Source organism: Camelus dromedarius, chromosome 9, assembly GCF_036321535.1.
Source record: "Camelus dromedarius isolate mCamDro1 chromosome 9, mCamDro1.pat, whole genome shotgun sequence".
In the NCBI taxonomy this organism is placed as follows: domain Eukaryota; kingdom Metazoa; phylum Chordata; class Mammalia; order Artiodactyla; family Camelidae; genus Camelus; species Camelus dromedarius.
This window is the reverse complement of record NC_087444.1, coordinates 43,439,967-43,455,632: the sequence shown is the minus strand read 5'-3', so window position 1 is coordinate 43,455,632 and position 15,666 is coordinate 43,439,967. Positions and strand designations below refer to the sequence as shown.

Sequence of the window (15,666 nt, the reverse complement as noted above, 5' to 3'; positions counted from 1 at the left end):
ACACTTCCCAACTACCAGAATCCCTTTTCCTCTTTATTTCCTTCCATACCTGAGCCAGGTGAAGATCATACTGTTGCATATTGACCAAATGATTGCGAATTAGCAACTCCACTGCCTCCACATTATATTTATATTCATCCCGACATTCAATTAGGCACCTAAAAAAGGTATTTCTTTACTCACAAAGGCTTAAACCATATTGTGTATCAATAGGTAAAATAAAGAACCCATTTTATTCAATGGTAACTTGTTCCAAATTAAGGAACGAGAAGCCAGGAGCAAATCAGTTTTCAAGATTCAAAATAGCCAGTAATTAAGAAGAACAGACAACCCAGTGTTAAAACTGAAGTTTTACTCTCAAAGGCTAGAAAACAAAGCATTCCATTTAAGACATTATTTATGTATGAATATCACTTCTATGAAACCACTGAAACCTTTTAAAACCAATGACCTATAATTTATTCCCCAAAACAAGATACTGGCTTCCTATATCCATCATGGGCACCAGATGGAAAAAGGATAAAAGTCAACAATTCTCTCACTACTTAAAATTAGAAATTCCTGCCTGAACATAAATAGGGCCATGTATGTCAGAAGGCAGGTCAATAAGTATTACTCAGAATTCTAAGATGGCTACTGACCTTGTGATCTGTTTGTTACACCACGGAGACCCATATGCCCGGCCATCTTGAAGAGCTTTTAAGACCAAGAGGTGGCACTCCCTATAGCGAAGCAGGAGGTCGGCATCAGCACCACTGGTGGCATCTAGTAAGCCCTCTACAGCCTACAGAAGAAAAAAAAAGTGCTCAGAACTATGGAAAATACAGTACTCAGCCCAATTATCAAAGTAAAGAACCAAATATTAATGCAAAGTACAATATACTTTCTAAAGCCTCAAGTCAACAGTCTCTCCACTCACCAAAATCCTTTTCACTTGCCTAACACAGAGACTCTCTAAGTTCTTTCCAGTTTATGCTGTGTTCTTCATTGTCAAGAAGGGCTTCAAGAAAGGCTTCACTGTCCTTACACAGTCAAAACCCAATATACCTTGCCCCATTATCCAAGTACTTGGATCAACCTATCCCTCAAAATGTAGAGGGATATCTTCCAAAGTTTCTTAAATTATCATAATTCTCGAAAAGCTTACATTAACAGGAAAAAAGAAAAGATTTTCTACTTTACTATTTGTAACGCACTGGAGAAAATCACCTGCTTATTACAGAACACAACTTGCTTTATATTATTTTAAGTCTTAAGGATAACTTAAGTAGATGATGGTGCAGGTCACTAGGCATTTACAAACCTAGTTTCTTCTAAAGGCCACAGTTTAAAAACTAACCTTCTGGAGCAATCCAAGAGCAGCTATGGCATCCCGAGAGTTTCGAGATAATACTACAACCTCCAAAAGACTCCTAAGAGCCTGAGCTTGAGGATTCATGGCCAAAGTCGGTGGGATGGCATGAAGATGCTGCTCCAGCTCTGTAATGCACTTATCATAAATCTGAGCTACATCATCTGTTGCCCAAGCTTGCTGTTTTAGAGGAGAAAACAACCAAAAAAGAGAAAAAAAGATTTTTCACCAGCACATACGAAAAGTCTGTTAATGTGTTTACTACCCCCACTTTTTTTCTTTTTCATCAAAATACCGAGGGCTTTTCCATTTCCCTTCCTGAACTATTTGGTCTTAATGCCATTAGGTGAGCAGTGCAGAGCAGGCATGGGGGGTGGGAGTTTTCACTTGACAGTGGAAAGCCTGGCAGACATCAACACAATCAAGTGATGAAAGAGAGCATGATAAATGGGACAGGGTGAGAGCAGTACCACTTGTAGCATCTAATAATCTGTCTTTGGCCTATGAAAGTAAATAATCCAAACCATGGAAAATATTGTATTCAGTCCAACTGTCAAAACCTGATAGGATAGACAGAATAAGAACACAGCACCATTTCTGTGATATTCTTATCACAAATGCACTAGGCTCAATCTATTCATGAGAACATACTGGACAAACCCAAATCAGGCCATTCTACAAAATCACTGGTCTATAATCTGAAAGCGTCTGGTCATAAAAAGATGAGAAAAGGAGCTGTACTGGATTGACCTGTGAGGAATTTTTCCCTAGTTTTTAAAATCTTTAAATATGATAACTAAACGAAACGTGTGATTCTGATTTAGATCAATTTACTACAAAAAGGTAGTATTTGCACACTTGGTAAAATATGGGTGAGGTCTAAGGATTAGATGATATTCACATATCAGTGCTAACTGCCTGATTTCAATGGTTATACTATGGTCACATAGGAGAACATCTTTGTAGAAAACACACAAAGGATTCAAAAGTGATTGAGACATTAAGGTCATGTTCAAATGGTTCAAGGGTAAAATGCTTCCCTCCACATTTTCAACTTTTCTGTAAATGTTTCAAATTTTTAGAAAATCCTTTTACAAGGAACAAGGGAAGCCATGAGGTCACCATGTAAATTCCTTTAATTAGGCCAAACATGAAAGTTAAATCAACCTCATGGATTTAAACAAAACAAACAAAATCCTGAATGCCATGCTGATTTGATACAAAGAAACATATACTCAACAACTCAATAGCTGTGGGTAATTTTTCCCCCTATAATTTAAGCTCCCAGGAACAAATGACAGATTAGCAAAAAGATTCAAATTCAACTGTAAATTACTCAATTTAATTCAAGACAAGTATTTACCTTCATGGGCTGAGCTAAAAATCCTGTGGGCTGACTTAAATCATTCGTAGGCAAGAAGCCAGGCACATTGCGTGCAAACTCCTCATAAACAGCCAGCTGTTTTGGGTCAACACCACCAACCTTGGAAAAAGAAAACCTACTTTAACAGGATCCTTCTTCACAATCAAGGGAAACTTTTTCTCAAAGTGGAAAATTTGCATGGGAGTAAGCACAGGGAATTCTGAGAGGGGTGCACAGGAGCTGATAGAACGTGACTGAATGTGCATGCATGTGCAGACATACAGTTCAACAGTATTTCCTTTTTCCCTGAGACCTGTCAGAATCACCCTCATTTATAAATTAAGAGTTTTCCACACAAAAATGCCCCAAGTAGGACCATGTGGGAGCAATTCTCCAGTGGAGTTGATAAAAATGATCAGATTTCTCAACATCACCTTCACACCAAAAGGCAACTAGCAATAAAAACTCAAGAACCAGAAGGGAAGACTAGGTTGGGAAACATAAAAACTAAAAGGTATATAAACTCTTAATAGCAGCACTTCAACAATGGGGGAGGAGACACATCGAAACAATTCCTATGCCTTTCCTACAGGTAGCCTTTAAGTGAAATGAAATGCTTTCTCAGAAATGGCATTTAATCTCAATATTCTAGTCCTTGCGAGGAGTTTAAGCAATAAGAACAGAAAGAAAACAAAGATGGGGAAAGGAGAGACAGGGCCCCCAGTTCTCACTTTCAGCCTGATTTGCTCTGGCATCCGCTCAGCTTGGTATGTTAACACAACAGGATCACAGTACCTGCGACCTTCTTGCCTAGCATGTTTTCTCAGCTCAAATTCCTGCAAATAAAAAATAAATCACTGAGGTTCTTGTTATGAGGCACCTTCTTAAATGGAAAAAAAAAAAAAACTTAAAAGGCAAAAGCTAAACACTTACTGTTGCTAATCTCTTGTCCATCTCAGGGCCTGCTTTTTCTACCGCAGTCTTCTGAATAAAACAGCAAGCTAATTCACAATTGTCCTGAGCTAACTGAGCAGCTGCCTGATCCATCATTTCCCTTTGTTGTGGGGATGCAGTCTATTGGGAGGGGGAGAGACGGAAAAAAATTTAAAGTTTTTTTCTGTGGACAGACAAAACAGATAGGAGAACAGAAAATGCAGCATTCAGACAAATGAATTAAAACTTCCAACTCTACTTATGACTCATTAGCTGTGACCACAAAATAGTCTAACAATCATGTTCACCTATAAGATAAAATTACTACTCAACTGAAACATCTTACAAGGTTGTTGTGAAGATACTGAATACCATGAAAACGGTAAAGCAGTAAACAAAGGCATTATGCACCATGACATATATCTGAGGCTTCAAATTAATAACTGAACTGCTTAATTAAAGAGAGTAAATGCTCGTGTGTGTGCATGCACAGTCACTTTAAATTGTTCCATACTGTCCCACTCCAAAGTGCTTTAAATCTAAATCCTTCATGGTAGACAGAATCAAGACTTTTAACTTACACAATTAAAAAAACAATCCTTCATTTCTTTAAACCAGTGAATATGAGGTATATCTAGTATCTGCCAAACAATACTGAGGATACAACAGGAGCAAAAACAGACATGATCTTCACCTCACAGAATTTACAATCTAAGGGGAAGGAAGACATCAAACACATATAGTGACTACTAGAGTAAGTGGAAATATCCACTGCTACACGTAAAGAGAAAGAAACTCTTTCAGACAAGCAGTAATGAGTTTTACACTACAACATGAAAACAATCAACTTACACGAAGGGCTGAGGCAAAACTGTTTTTCAGGTTGGTAGATATGCTCATGAGCAAAGGTTCCCTGCAAGTAATCATAGCCATTCCAGCTGTCAAGTTACGCATCATGTGATGAGCTGCTATTCGCATTCGAGATTCCTCAGAATCCAGGGCAAAATCCTTCCTGACTATTTGCTCACAAGTAGTCATGGCAATCTTAATTGATCGATCCACCACAGGATGGACCAGCTCCTGGACAGCCCGTTCAATTGCTTGCCGCACACACTGCTTCAACTGTGGATGGGCCTGAAACAAGGGAATCTAGGGAGGAAAAAACAAGCCATCAGCTTGTTTTAATAAGACAACCCAATTTCTATTGGTAATCACACCCATGATTTCTGGAATTACTTCAAGGTTAATCATGAACTACCAATTTCCACTTCAAACAAGAAGCTCCGGAAATAGGTTATTTATCAATAATCAATACTCCCAAAGAGGGAGTAGTATTCAGTTTATTTTGTGACATATGATTATGTCTTTGATTCTTAAAAAAATTCTAAGTTTAGTGGGAAAATTGTTTATTACAACATGTTTAAAGACATTACCTGCTTACTTAAAATTTTTGGCTCAAGTACTTAACTTGGGGAAATTAAAAAAGAACCAAGTTTACAGAGAAAAGGCTTTCTACAAAAACTATTATTGCTATAAATAATCCCTCAAAACAGCAAGCATTTTATAAAAATTACTGTACACTGAAAACTTTGGCTTCACTTGAAAGACTGTTTCCAATCTTTTATCTCAGGTATAATATTTGCTTGATCTCTTTAATTTACTGAATTTTAGGAAACTTAAAAACTATTCATGATGAACTTATGAAAGTAATCAGATTGCTGGGAGTATTATAAAATAATCATAATTTCTAGACGTAGGTTTTCCCCCCAAAACTAAGCGCCACATCTATAGAAGCAAAAACAAACCAAAACATGTTAAAAATTATCTCTTTTAAAGCCTTTCAAAGACCTTTAAATACAAAACTTCAGTGTATTAATGTTACTCCCGTATTTGTAAACATTTTCAGGCTCTAAAAGGCAAAGGCCATGAAATCTGACTCTGAACTATACCACTGTGTTAAAAAATAAAAAACTAAGGATAAACAAGCAATTACCACCTTGAATATAGAGTAAAACACTACTTTTAATGATACAGGAAAAGGATTGACGAGAAGTTATTTTATATGACTTTAGACCAGACAGCCTCCCAGAACCAGACCACAGAAACATAACTGCGTACTAAGACCCATACTTCCAGATCTTGCCCTGGAGATTTTATATGTACACATACCATCAGCACAGTTCCAGCTATCTGCCGAAAGACATGGACTAACACACGACTAAGGTGACGTGGTGATGAATCCTGGAGATTGTGATCATATTGGCAGCTGACTTAATTTTAAAATCATGGGTTTGGATATGAGGAACTAATATAAACGATGTCTAGCCACAATGACTTATTTTTAGAGTAGAAAAATATCCCAGCTATACTATACAGCAGATCCCAATCCCTACTCTCTGCAACGAAAGCCGACAACCTAGGAATCCATAAGGAATGAAAGAGAAAGGAAGGGAAGGGGACCGATTTACCTTGTCACAAAGTACAAACTGAGGAACAGAGTGGTATTTACTTACTGTTGGGTTTAGAGTAATGTGTGGTGCCAGGCCCGCGAGGGAATAGACATTGATGTCGTGGTAACTATACTGTGGCTGTGGTGGAACTGTGGCTGTACAGGTGGTACTGGTAGCTGGTGTTGTAGAAGTTGCTAAATGTAAAGAGATAAAATAAGTGCTAATAAAAGTACAATTTCTGATTTTACTAGAAAATTAACAAGGTATTAAGTGACCTTTATCTAATTAAACTAACTGAATGGGGAGAGAGGGGCAGAGGTCTCATTTTTCCTACCCTGAATTATTATGAGGGAAATTGTTATTTTAGCAGAAATTTGAACATCACATGTAAAATTATGTCAGTGGCGGAGTGACAGGACACAGAAATCAACTGAGGAGTCATGCCACATTAGCAGGCCCAAGCCTTGTTAGATTATTCTATATCATAGATGTCACTTTTCAATCTAGGCTGTTTCCTAGTTTTACCTGGGGAGTCTTAAACTACTGAGGACTGAGAAAGAAAGAAAATCTGGTTTATTCTAACCACATGTCCCAATCATTCAACACTCCTATAGCTCCTACACTTCCAATCCTCTTAATCCAGGTCAAATAATCCACTTTCCTAGTGGGTTGAGCTGGTCTGGCCATCCCCAACAAAGGCCACCATGCCAGTGCAATTCTTTCTAAGACCTCAAACAATGTAAAAGATAATCTAGCTTAGCTGGCATATGATGAACGAACAACTGATTAATGACATTTATCTAAGTATACCATATGAATTACCTGGACAGATTCTAATACAGTAAGACAACGCCTAGATATTACTAACTTTTCCTTAATAATATAGAAGGCTCATCAGAAAGTATACAAAGTTTCAGTATCACATTACATGGAATAATTACAATTTGCCATATGCATGGGTGGGTACCATTTAAGAAAGCTTCTGATAAGTAGAGAGCCAATTATCACACTTACTTGTAGTTGTGATGGGAGGGAGCTCTTCTGGTTGCTTGACATCTTTCTTTGGAGCAGAGAGTTGCTCATCTAAGTTCTTTAGGCGATCTTTATCTTTTAGGAGGTTTCCAGGTTTTAGCTCATTGATGTCTAATGCAAGGTTCTTGCAGAGGACCTCGATCTCAAACTTCAAGTTTAACTGCATAATTACAATATTCGATTAGGATATTAAAAATGAAAATTTAGCTTCATAATATACTGTATTGTCACCCAAATATTATAGTGCTTCCCCCCACAAATACCCTCCTTTTACTGTAAATTTTAATAATGTAAAGGCAGAATATGTTTCAAAGGACAAAGAACAACAAATTTACCTTTAAGTCATGTTCCTGATGTAGCTCAGCTAATACATTCATAATTGCCATTGTCCAGGGGTTGGGTGGCCTAAAAACCTACAGAAAAGCTATGTTAAGCTGATCCCAAACTCACTCTTTAATTTCTATCATCTAAAATAGTTAAGCACTTATACTTATGTGGCCTTAACACTTTCCTATCTATATCATATTTCAGAAAAATAGCAAAACCCAAAGCCACCCATTAGAATCAGTCCCATAATACTACTTAGCCTCTAAAGTTGGAAATCCGAGTTTCCCTAATAAACTGACTAAACTAGCTCTATCTTCATAAGAACTAAGGATATAGTCTCTTCACCCTCTGCTAAAACGAACTTACAAATTAGCCATCAATAAAATAAATAATAAAATTTACTCACCACGCTGCGAATGCTAGACTCTAAGACTTTGGCAACAAAGGGCACTACATAGAGCAACTCTTGCTGTCCTTTAACATAAGCCTCTAGCAGCAAAGATTTTACATCCAAGTCCTAGAATAAGGAACGTATTTTTTAGCTTAAAATATACTAGAAAATCCCTCACAAAGTTCCCAAAAGATACCCTGACAGACTCATCTGCAAAACTGAAATCAATATAGTATTTGGCCCTTGCCTTAGGAAAAGGAAAGGGTAACAATAATAAAAGTCAGTAGACTTTTGTCTATCCTGCTAAATGTCATGAGCATGCAATTAGGGATTCAAAACATGGACCAAACTTTTACAAATACCTAATAATTAAAAAGTGGCCTCAAATAAAGACTTTTAGACAGAATATGCTGTATAAACATTCTCAAGTTTTATATGAGCCTTTAGCTGTAACTCACAGTGTGCAAGATGGGTTTATTTTTAGCTAGTGTGATCATTCCTAGCCAATGTCCCAAGTTCTTCAGCAAAGAACGATCGGAGAAATTGGCTGCAGCTTTATCAGAGGTCAGGAGCACCTGAAATAGTGTAGGAATAAGGAAGGTAAGACAATGAGCTTCTGAAAAAATATTCTTAACTAACTGTTTAAGAATTCCATTATTCTACATTAAAAACAAGCTGTCAGTACTGAGAACATGCCCCCAAACTAGTTCTAGTCCATGTATCAAAGTGATATTTTGTTGTGTTTAGTGATATTTTTACCTTTAAATGCCTTTACATTTTATTTTTAAAAAACAGATAACAAGAATACACCATACAAAGTATACAAGGTTAAAAGTATCATGTATGGTCCCACAGAAAAGTATTATAAAACTAAAAGTTTTAGTTAGGTGTGAAGCAGAGATCCAATAGCAAATCCATTTTGAAGAGCTAAATTCAGTGCAAATGAAGACTACAGCTATGCTTCAAAGTCCTTCTAAGACAGCAGATATAATGGAGGAACATAACCAAGATCATGGTTTCTGCTGCAATCTTTAGCATTACCCAGGTCACTATACGTCTTTGGAGATAGATAAGATAACTTCCTGGAATACAGTATGATATTGCTTACACACTTCTTATCACATTTACAGAAAACCTAGTCCGTTTCATTAATTCTCTACTTCTTACTTTCCTAAGGGTTACAGCAACAACATAGGAGAATGTCTTGGGTACACACACATCCATGTACTACATAGCACCTCTTTATGGCTATAAATTTAAATTTATAATTTAAACTTTTGTTTAAAAGAAAGGATCCTGAAGTTTTGCTCCAGAGCATGTGGAAGCTTTCATATATACCAACCATCCTTGCTATCAGATAACAAAGACTGAATATCGTTATGTTCCTTAACTCCATACAGCAACAGCAGAATGGCACAAAGTCAGCTGTGCAACAGAAAGGAGCCAGGAATTCTTTCGCACTACAGCGTAACCAAGAATGGGGGAAATTCCCATCCACAGGTTTAAATATAGTGCTGGTTCCTGCCATATTCCAAGTTATTCAGCAAAGAACGATTACAACTATACGCTGGTTCGCACTGTTTTCTTAAAAAGTTATTCCTTCTAAGAAATAAAATACTTCAATTTCATGGAACAAGCAATAGCTCCATAGGAAGAGTCTGACCTTACACTAAACTGAGAATCCTAAACAATAGCTATTCCACAACAGGTCTAGAAAATCTGACATTTAAAAGACATCAAAATACTCACCGCAGCACTGTTTTTTTAATAGTGAAAGTTATTAACAACATAAATATCCACTAACAATATAATGAATTTCTGTAAGACTATTAAAAACAGAGGGACTAAAGCTAAGAGCATATAAAACTAAGAGCATAACATGTGGAAGGAGAAAAGGAAAAGTTAAAAATATGCACAAAGGGTAAAGATTTTAAACCATGCATGAAATGATGAAAAATTCAGAAGAGTGGTTACTTTCAAAATAAACAGTACATAGAGTATTTCTGTGAGCCTAAATTCTTCATGAAAATTTAATTGTGTATTTGAAACAAACCCTAGAGCAACTTTCATAAATACTTTAACACATATAACATACAGGGAAAACAGCAATTACCACCCCCTCAGATTCTGCCCGTGCAATCAAGTATTTCCAAACTCAAAACAGTAATAAAAAGAAATACAAGAACTTACTTTGATGTTTCTATAGGTCTCATTCAGAACCATCTTATTAAATTCAGGATTCTTCAGCGTGTCAAGAAAGTTTGAATATAGGCTGTGAAAGTTTGGCTCAATACTGACTCTCTTCATAACCAGGTATTGTGAAACCCAAGGCATAAATTCTTCCTTCACAGTTTCCTTCAGTTCTTCAACCTAGCCAACCATTATGACATGGGAAATACACAATTAAAAGATGATAAAACGGGGGGAAGGGTAGATGCATGAGGTCCTGGGTTCAATCCCTGGTACCGCCATTAAAAAAATAAATAAACCCAATTATCTCCTGTTCACACCCCCAAAATAAAATAAAGTAAAATAAATAAAAATAATTTTAAAAAGAAAGAAAAAAGATGAAAAAATACAGTTCTGCTTCTCTGAATGATACAGGATGTGGCTCCTTGCAAAAATTAGATGCTAAAGCACCATGCTACATCTCTCTCAATTTCAGACAGCTGCCATCAAGTATAATATGTTCATGTAAGTATGGAGTCAATCATCCCTTAATTGGGTGATTAGAGCTGAAACAGCTATGTCAGTTTAAGCTTTAAAATTATGAAACATGTGGTCCTTCATCCCCATTTTACTCAACTCTCCATTTGACCAAAAAAGGATGAATTACTAAGCTACAACCTGCTATTAACAGACCTAATACCAGAATTGTTTTCCTAAATTTCTATCTCCAGGAATCATTTGTAAAGTTTGAAACTTCTCTTCTCAAAAGGGAAACTAAATGCTTCAAAATTTGCCCCCAGTCCATTATAGTGGGATTTTGAAAGACAGTACACGTATTACATCTCAAAATCCACTTGTTTAAGCTCATCTTACAGATATTTCCAAGCACTGTCTTAGCATATAATCTTATAAGGCAGGCATCATTACTTTTCATAAGCTCTATGTCAGTTTATTAGGTACCTAATGGTCTCTGGGAGGAGAAGAGTTGTGAATGGAAGTACAAATGAAACTTCATCATCATGAAATCATTTTCAAGTTTATATCAAAAAGCCTGTGACTCATTGCAAAATACATTTAAAAACCAGTGTCTACAAAATCCACAAACCCTAGTTGGATACACATATTCCCTTCATTTTGATTCTATTACCTCAACCTTTAAAGTATTTAAAAGGGTGCAGAGTGTCGAATATAAATCCCCTAACCCATCTATACTTTTCCCATCAAGGAAAACTATAGAGAGTATTCATAGTGCTATATAAACTATTACATCATGCTCACCTTTTGTGTCATATTTGACTGTGACAGATTGTTGAAGATAAAAGCAATTTTCTCTTGGATATTTTCTGGGGGCTCTACAATTCTCTCAGTTTGATCTGTGGCCACAAGCAACGTATCTATATTTGTAGTATTAATAGAAGGCTAAAGAAATAAAACACATAAGATAAACAAACTGAAATGCCTGCTAGACAAATCCTAGGGGGAAAAATGTATACAGATGCCTTTGGCATGCAAAATGTACACGGTGTGTATGACTGTGCACTGGAAGTATTGGTAAGAATATGTACTGAACTATTAATAGGGGTTGCCTGTGGGAAATGGGGTGGGGGGTACAAAGGGAGAAATGCTTATCTTTATGCTTTTTTAAAAGGAGGTATGTGATGTTGATAATAAAATTAAAATACATGCTCACTATTGGATATATATTACAACATAACAAATCCAACAGAAAGAAAAAAAAAAAAAAAAAAAAAAGGTAGGCCTACTTACTGGCACATCTTTCTTAAAGCTGACTCCGGTTGGCCTGGTGACTGTAACCGTTTTAGCAACAGTGGTGGTTGTTGAGGTGGTTACCATAGTGCTAACCTGACCAGCAAGGGGAGCTTTTGCTGGAACCTGGGCCTGGGCCTGGGCCTGAGCCAGTGCAATACTTCCAGGGGTTGTGATAGAGCCCTGCATTTTCACAGGAGGATCTCGAGACTGCTGTCCATACTCGATATACTACAGGGGACAGGGAGATAGAAACACATTAGAAGAGTTCTTAACAGAAACTGAACTCTTTGAATTACACTCCCCTCACTTCTGAGTGTAGAAATTGTTTTAGAGCACTATTTTGATTCATCTATCTCCCTTATGCCTTGCCCCATTCTGGTCCATATCCCCCTATACATTATAATACATAAGTGGATACCATGAACTCCTTAAGGAGTAAAGGGAAAATATTAGTATGTTTTTAAAGTATTTATAAGAGAACTAGTCTAACAAAACAAGTTCCAAAAAGGCAGCCACAAATGCCTGCATATAAATTTCCTTAAATCCCTTACTACATGTAAACTTTAAAAAATTTAAATTATAGCAAATTGATTTCTTTTCCATTGGATGCTGATAAGAAAACCAAGGCCTAAAAAACATACTGCAGTTAAGAGTCCTAACTCAGTAAAGATATTACCACAAAACAAAAACACAGTGTATACCACACCAAGCCAACCTGAGGGTAAGCAATGATACTGGGTGTTCTGGGAAGTCTTCTCCTACTCCCCATTTCATAGACCAGTAAACCTCCTTCTCACATACAAATTAGAAGACAGACACAGGTTTCCTGATACTATTTCCAACAACTTTTACTTGACAAAACAAAAACTACTATCTACATACACAACAGCTTTATTCAAAAAAAAAAGGGGGGGGGCATTTTCAAGGAGGAAAAATAATCTGTAAAGAAAGTACAGCCCTTTAAATTGACTACAGAAATATAAAATAACCTTTCTTCCCTTCTCTGGGTATCTTACTACAGTGGGAAACGGGGACCATTACTTTGAGTGACCACTTTTGTACCACGTCCCTTGTTCTTTCTCCTCTCTGGTCTTGAAAGGTCCCTATTCCCAGCACTGAATTCCAAATACATCTCATTCTAAGCCTCTGACCTCCCATCTTAGCTTTTCAAAACTGCTTTCCTGTCTAGTTTTCAGCGCTATAGTTTTGGAACATTCCCCTAACCCCCTCAATAGGAAAGAATACACTCCTGCCTCCCACTCTATGGTTTCCTAGGCTAACAAATCCAGTGGGATGGGGTAGAAAGCACTGGAATAAATCATAATATAGAATTAAAAGTAGGTTCAAATTTTGATCTTTCTGATTCTTTAAAATATGATCTTTTTAAAGCAGATTATCTGCTTTGTACAAGAAAAAAATAATAAAATAAAGTTAACAGAGATTAATCAACTTTCTTTTCTTGTTCTCTATAAGCTGACTTTAACTAAAGGTAAAACAAAAATGTGAATATTTACCAATCAACCTAAAACCAATCATTAAAGTAAATGACTTAAAAATTTCAAAAATAATCACATAACATGGCTTAAAATGTATATTCTCTGGGTTCCTTTCCTCAGGGACTGTCTCCTTTTTCACAAGTACCTTAAAGGAATCTAAGCAGGTGGTTTAAGAAGGCTGTATTTTTAAGAAACACTGGACTAAGTCTTAAACAGCTTTGAATTATATTAACACTTACAGCAGAGAAACAACCTTCCTTATTTTTATCAAAGAGTTCCACTCCAAATCCTTTCTAGAATCAGGCAGGGATTCTTAGTAACATCAAAAGATGTCAATTCCTCAATAGCATTATTAGGCTAAAGAACTAGCAAAAGGCCTTTTATTAAATCAAGCAAAACCATGCTTATAAAAGATAATCCAAATTTTTTTCATGATTAAGCTGCAAAACAAGCAACAAATAACATTTGTATCTATATCATGCCCCTCACTAAAAAATCTTAATGCCATTCCTAGCAAATCCAAAATCAAATAAAAATAGATAAATCCTGCAACTACTGGTCAGATTTTAAGTACTGAAGACACTTACTTCTTGTAAATGATGTGGAAATTGCATAAAGTGACTGATAGAAGCCAAGTGCTGACAATACTGGGGATAGTCCTTCAATCTGTCAACAAAAACGTTCATTCATTCACCATTTCATGTAAGAACAGAGGCAGCACAATTTAAAATTTTTCAAAAGCTAGGCCATTTCCCTCATTGCTACCAATGAGATACCTCATTTTAAGAGAATGCCAAAAGGAGGAACAAAGAAGTAGAGGGGGGAAATATTTATGAACTTCACTCCTTTTACATCAAAAACAGTATCTTTGTTTTTTAAAGGTCTTATTCCACTTAAAATTAGATTACAATGAACCACTAAAACTATTACCTGGAAACAACAAATGCTCATCAAGAGGTGAACAGAAAACCAATAGCAAACCCATAACAATAGAATACTACTCAGCAATAAAAAAGAAACAAACCACTGAAACATTCAGTAACATGGATAAATCTCAAAAGCATCATGTAAGAAGTCTGACTCATACACACTGTGTATGATTCCATTTAAATAATACTCTGGAAAAACTAGACAAATCAGATCAGTGATTGCCAGGGTTTAGATGAGGGGGAAGGTGGAATAACAGAACTTCTTGGAGGTAATGAAAATATTCAGTATCTTCAATATCTTGATTGTGATGGTAGGTGGTTACATAGCTGTTTGTGCCCAAATTCAGACCTGTTTGTTCACTTTCACATATATAAAGTATACTTCAGCAAACAAAAAAAGTGCTATTTCATTTTATACATTTCCTACCACTTATTTGCTAATTATAATGAATAGAATTTTATTCACTTGTTCCTGTTACTCCATACAGTCATTAAGATTAGGTAATATACATATAATAACGGCACAAGTAAGTAAGTTATTAATTTTCCTTATATATAAAGAGAAGCTTCACAGGAAACCTATCCACTCACCTATTTTTAAATCTATCTAATGCAGCAATCCCAAAATAATACATTTTGGATCCAAAAGGCTTGCGTAAGGCTTCAAGAACATATCGTAGGGCCAGACCTAGTGCCATGTAAGTGACCAGTCCTTTTTCAATTATCCCACCAAATAGGCAGGCTGTTATATGTAACTCTTTATCAGGGTACTGGGGAAAGAACCGATACTCTTCAAACAAGTTCCTTAGCATACAGTTAAACACTTCTCGTTCCCTCTTTATGGTAGAATCTTTAAACCTCTGTAGCATTTCTAATACCTGGAAAAAGCAAGATAAAAACAATATGCACATAAAAGAAATTATTATTAAGAGCATTCCTCAAATACTCTTAATTGTTAAGCAAAATATTTAACAATAAACTGAGCTTGAGATAAATATTAAGGTTTTAAAAAAAGAAAAAAGAGGACACTAATAAACTCATCTATAAAACAGACTCGCAGACATAGTAAACAATCTTATGGTTACTGGAGGGGAGGGAGTGGGAACGGATAAATCTGGGAGTTTGAGATTTGCAAATGTTAACCACTATATATAAAAATAAATAAAAAACAAATTTTTTCTGTATAGCACAGGGAACTATATTCAGTATCTTATAATAACCTTTAATGAAAAATACGAAAACAAATATGTGTGTGTGTGTGTGTGTGTGTATATATATATATATATATATACACACACACACACACATGCATGACTGGGACATTGTGCTGTACACCAGAAATTGACACATTATAACTGACTATATTTTAATGGTTTCAAAAGATGCAAAGACGTATCAAAACATTTTGTGCTAGATTTCACTTTGGAAAAGGGCATTTATTTAAGAGTTATTACC

General features: G+C 36.0%; 1 protein-coding gene and 1 non-coding gene across 8 annotated transcripts in view; both read right to left on the bottom strand.

Moving 5' to 3' along the window:
• CNOT1 (CCR4-NOT transcription complex subunit 1) overlaps positions 1–15,666 on the bottom strand; it is a 94,930-nt gene that overhangs the window by 14,233 nt on the left and 65,031 nt on the right. For 6 of the 7 annotated variants that reach the window (XM_031458336.2, XM_031458339.2, XM_031458338.2 and 3 more), the window contains exons 21-37: positions 14,803–15,089; positions 13,870–13,948; positions 11,784–12,014; positions 11,295–11,435; positions 10,038–10,217; positions 8,306–8,422; positions 7,863–7,973; positions 7,465–7,542; positions 7,112–7,289; positions 6,161–6,291; positions 4,500–4,796; positions 3,648–3,788; positions 3,446–3,550; positions 2,715–2,834; positions 1,340–1,531; positions 642–784; positions 50–158 (exon numbers count right to left, since the gene is read on the bottom strand). In XM_031458336.2, the coding sequence (XP_031314196.2) occupies positions 50–158; positions 642–784; positions 1,340–1,531; positions 2,715–2,834; positions 3,446–3,550; positions 3,648–3,788; positions 4,500–4,796; positions 6,161–6,291; positions 7,112–7,289; positions 7,465–7,542; positions 7,863–7,973; positions 8,306–8,422; positions 10,038–10,217; positions 11,295–11,435; positions 11,784–12,014; positions 13,870–13,948; positions 14,803–15,089 (2,640 nt within the window). The remainder of the gene's footprint in view (positions 1–49; positions 159–641; positions 785–1,339; positions 1,532–2,714; positions 2,835–3,445; positions 3,551–3,647; positions 3,789–4,499; positions 4,797–6,160; positions 6,292–7,111; positions 7,290–7,464; positions 7,543–7,862; positions 7,974–8,305; positions 8,423–10,037; positions 10,218–11,294; positions 11,436–11,783; positions 12,015–13,869; positions 13,949–14,802; positions 15,090–15,666) is intronic. The other variant, XM_064489106.1, reaches the window with a different exon arrangement.
• Positions 9,225–9,363, bottom strand: LOC116155007 (small nucleolar RNA SNORA46). The gene has a single exon (XR_004139041.1). It is a non-coding gene; the product is annotated as a small nucleolar RNA SNORA46 (small nucleolar RNA).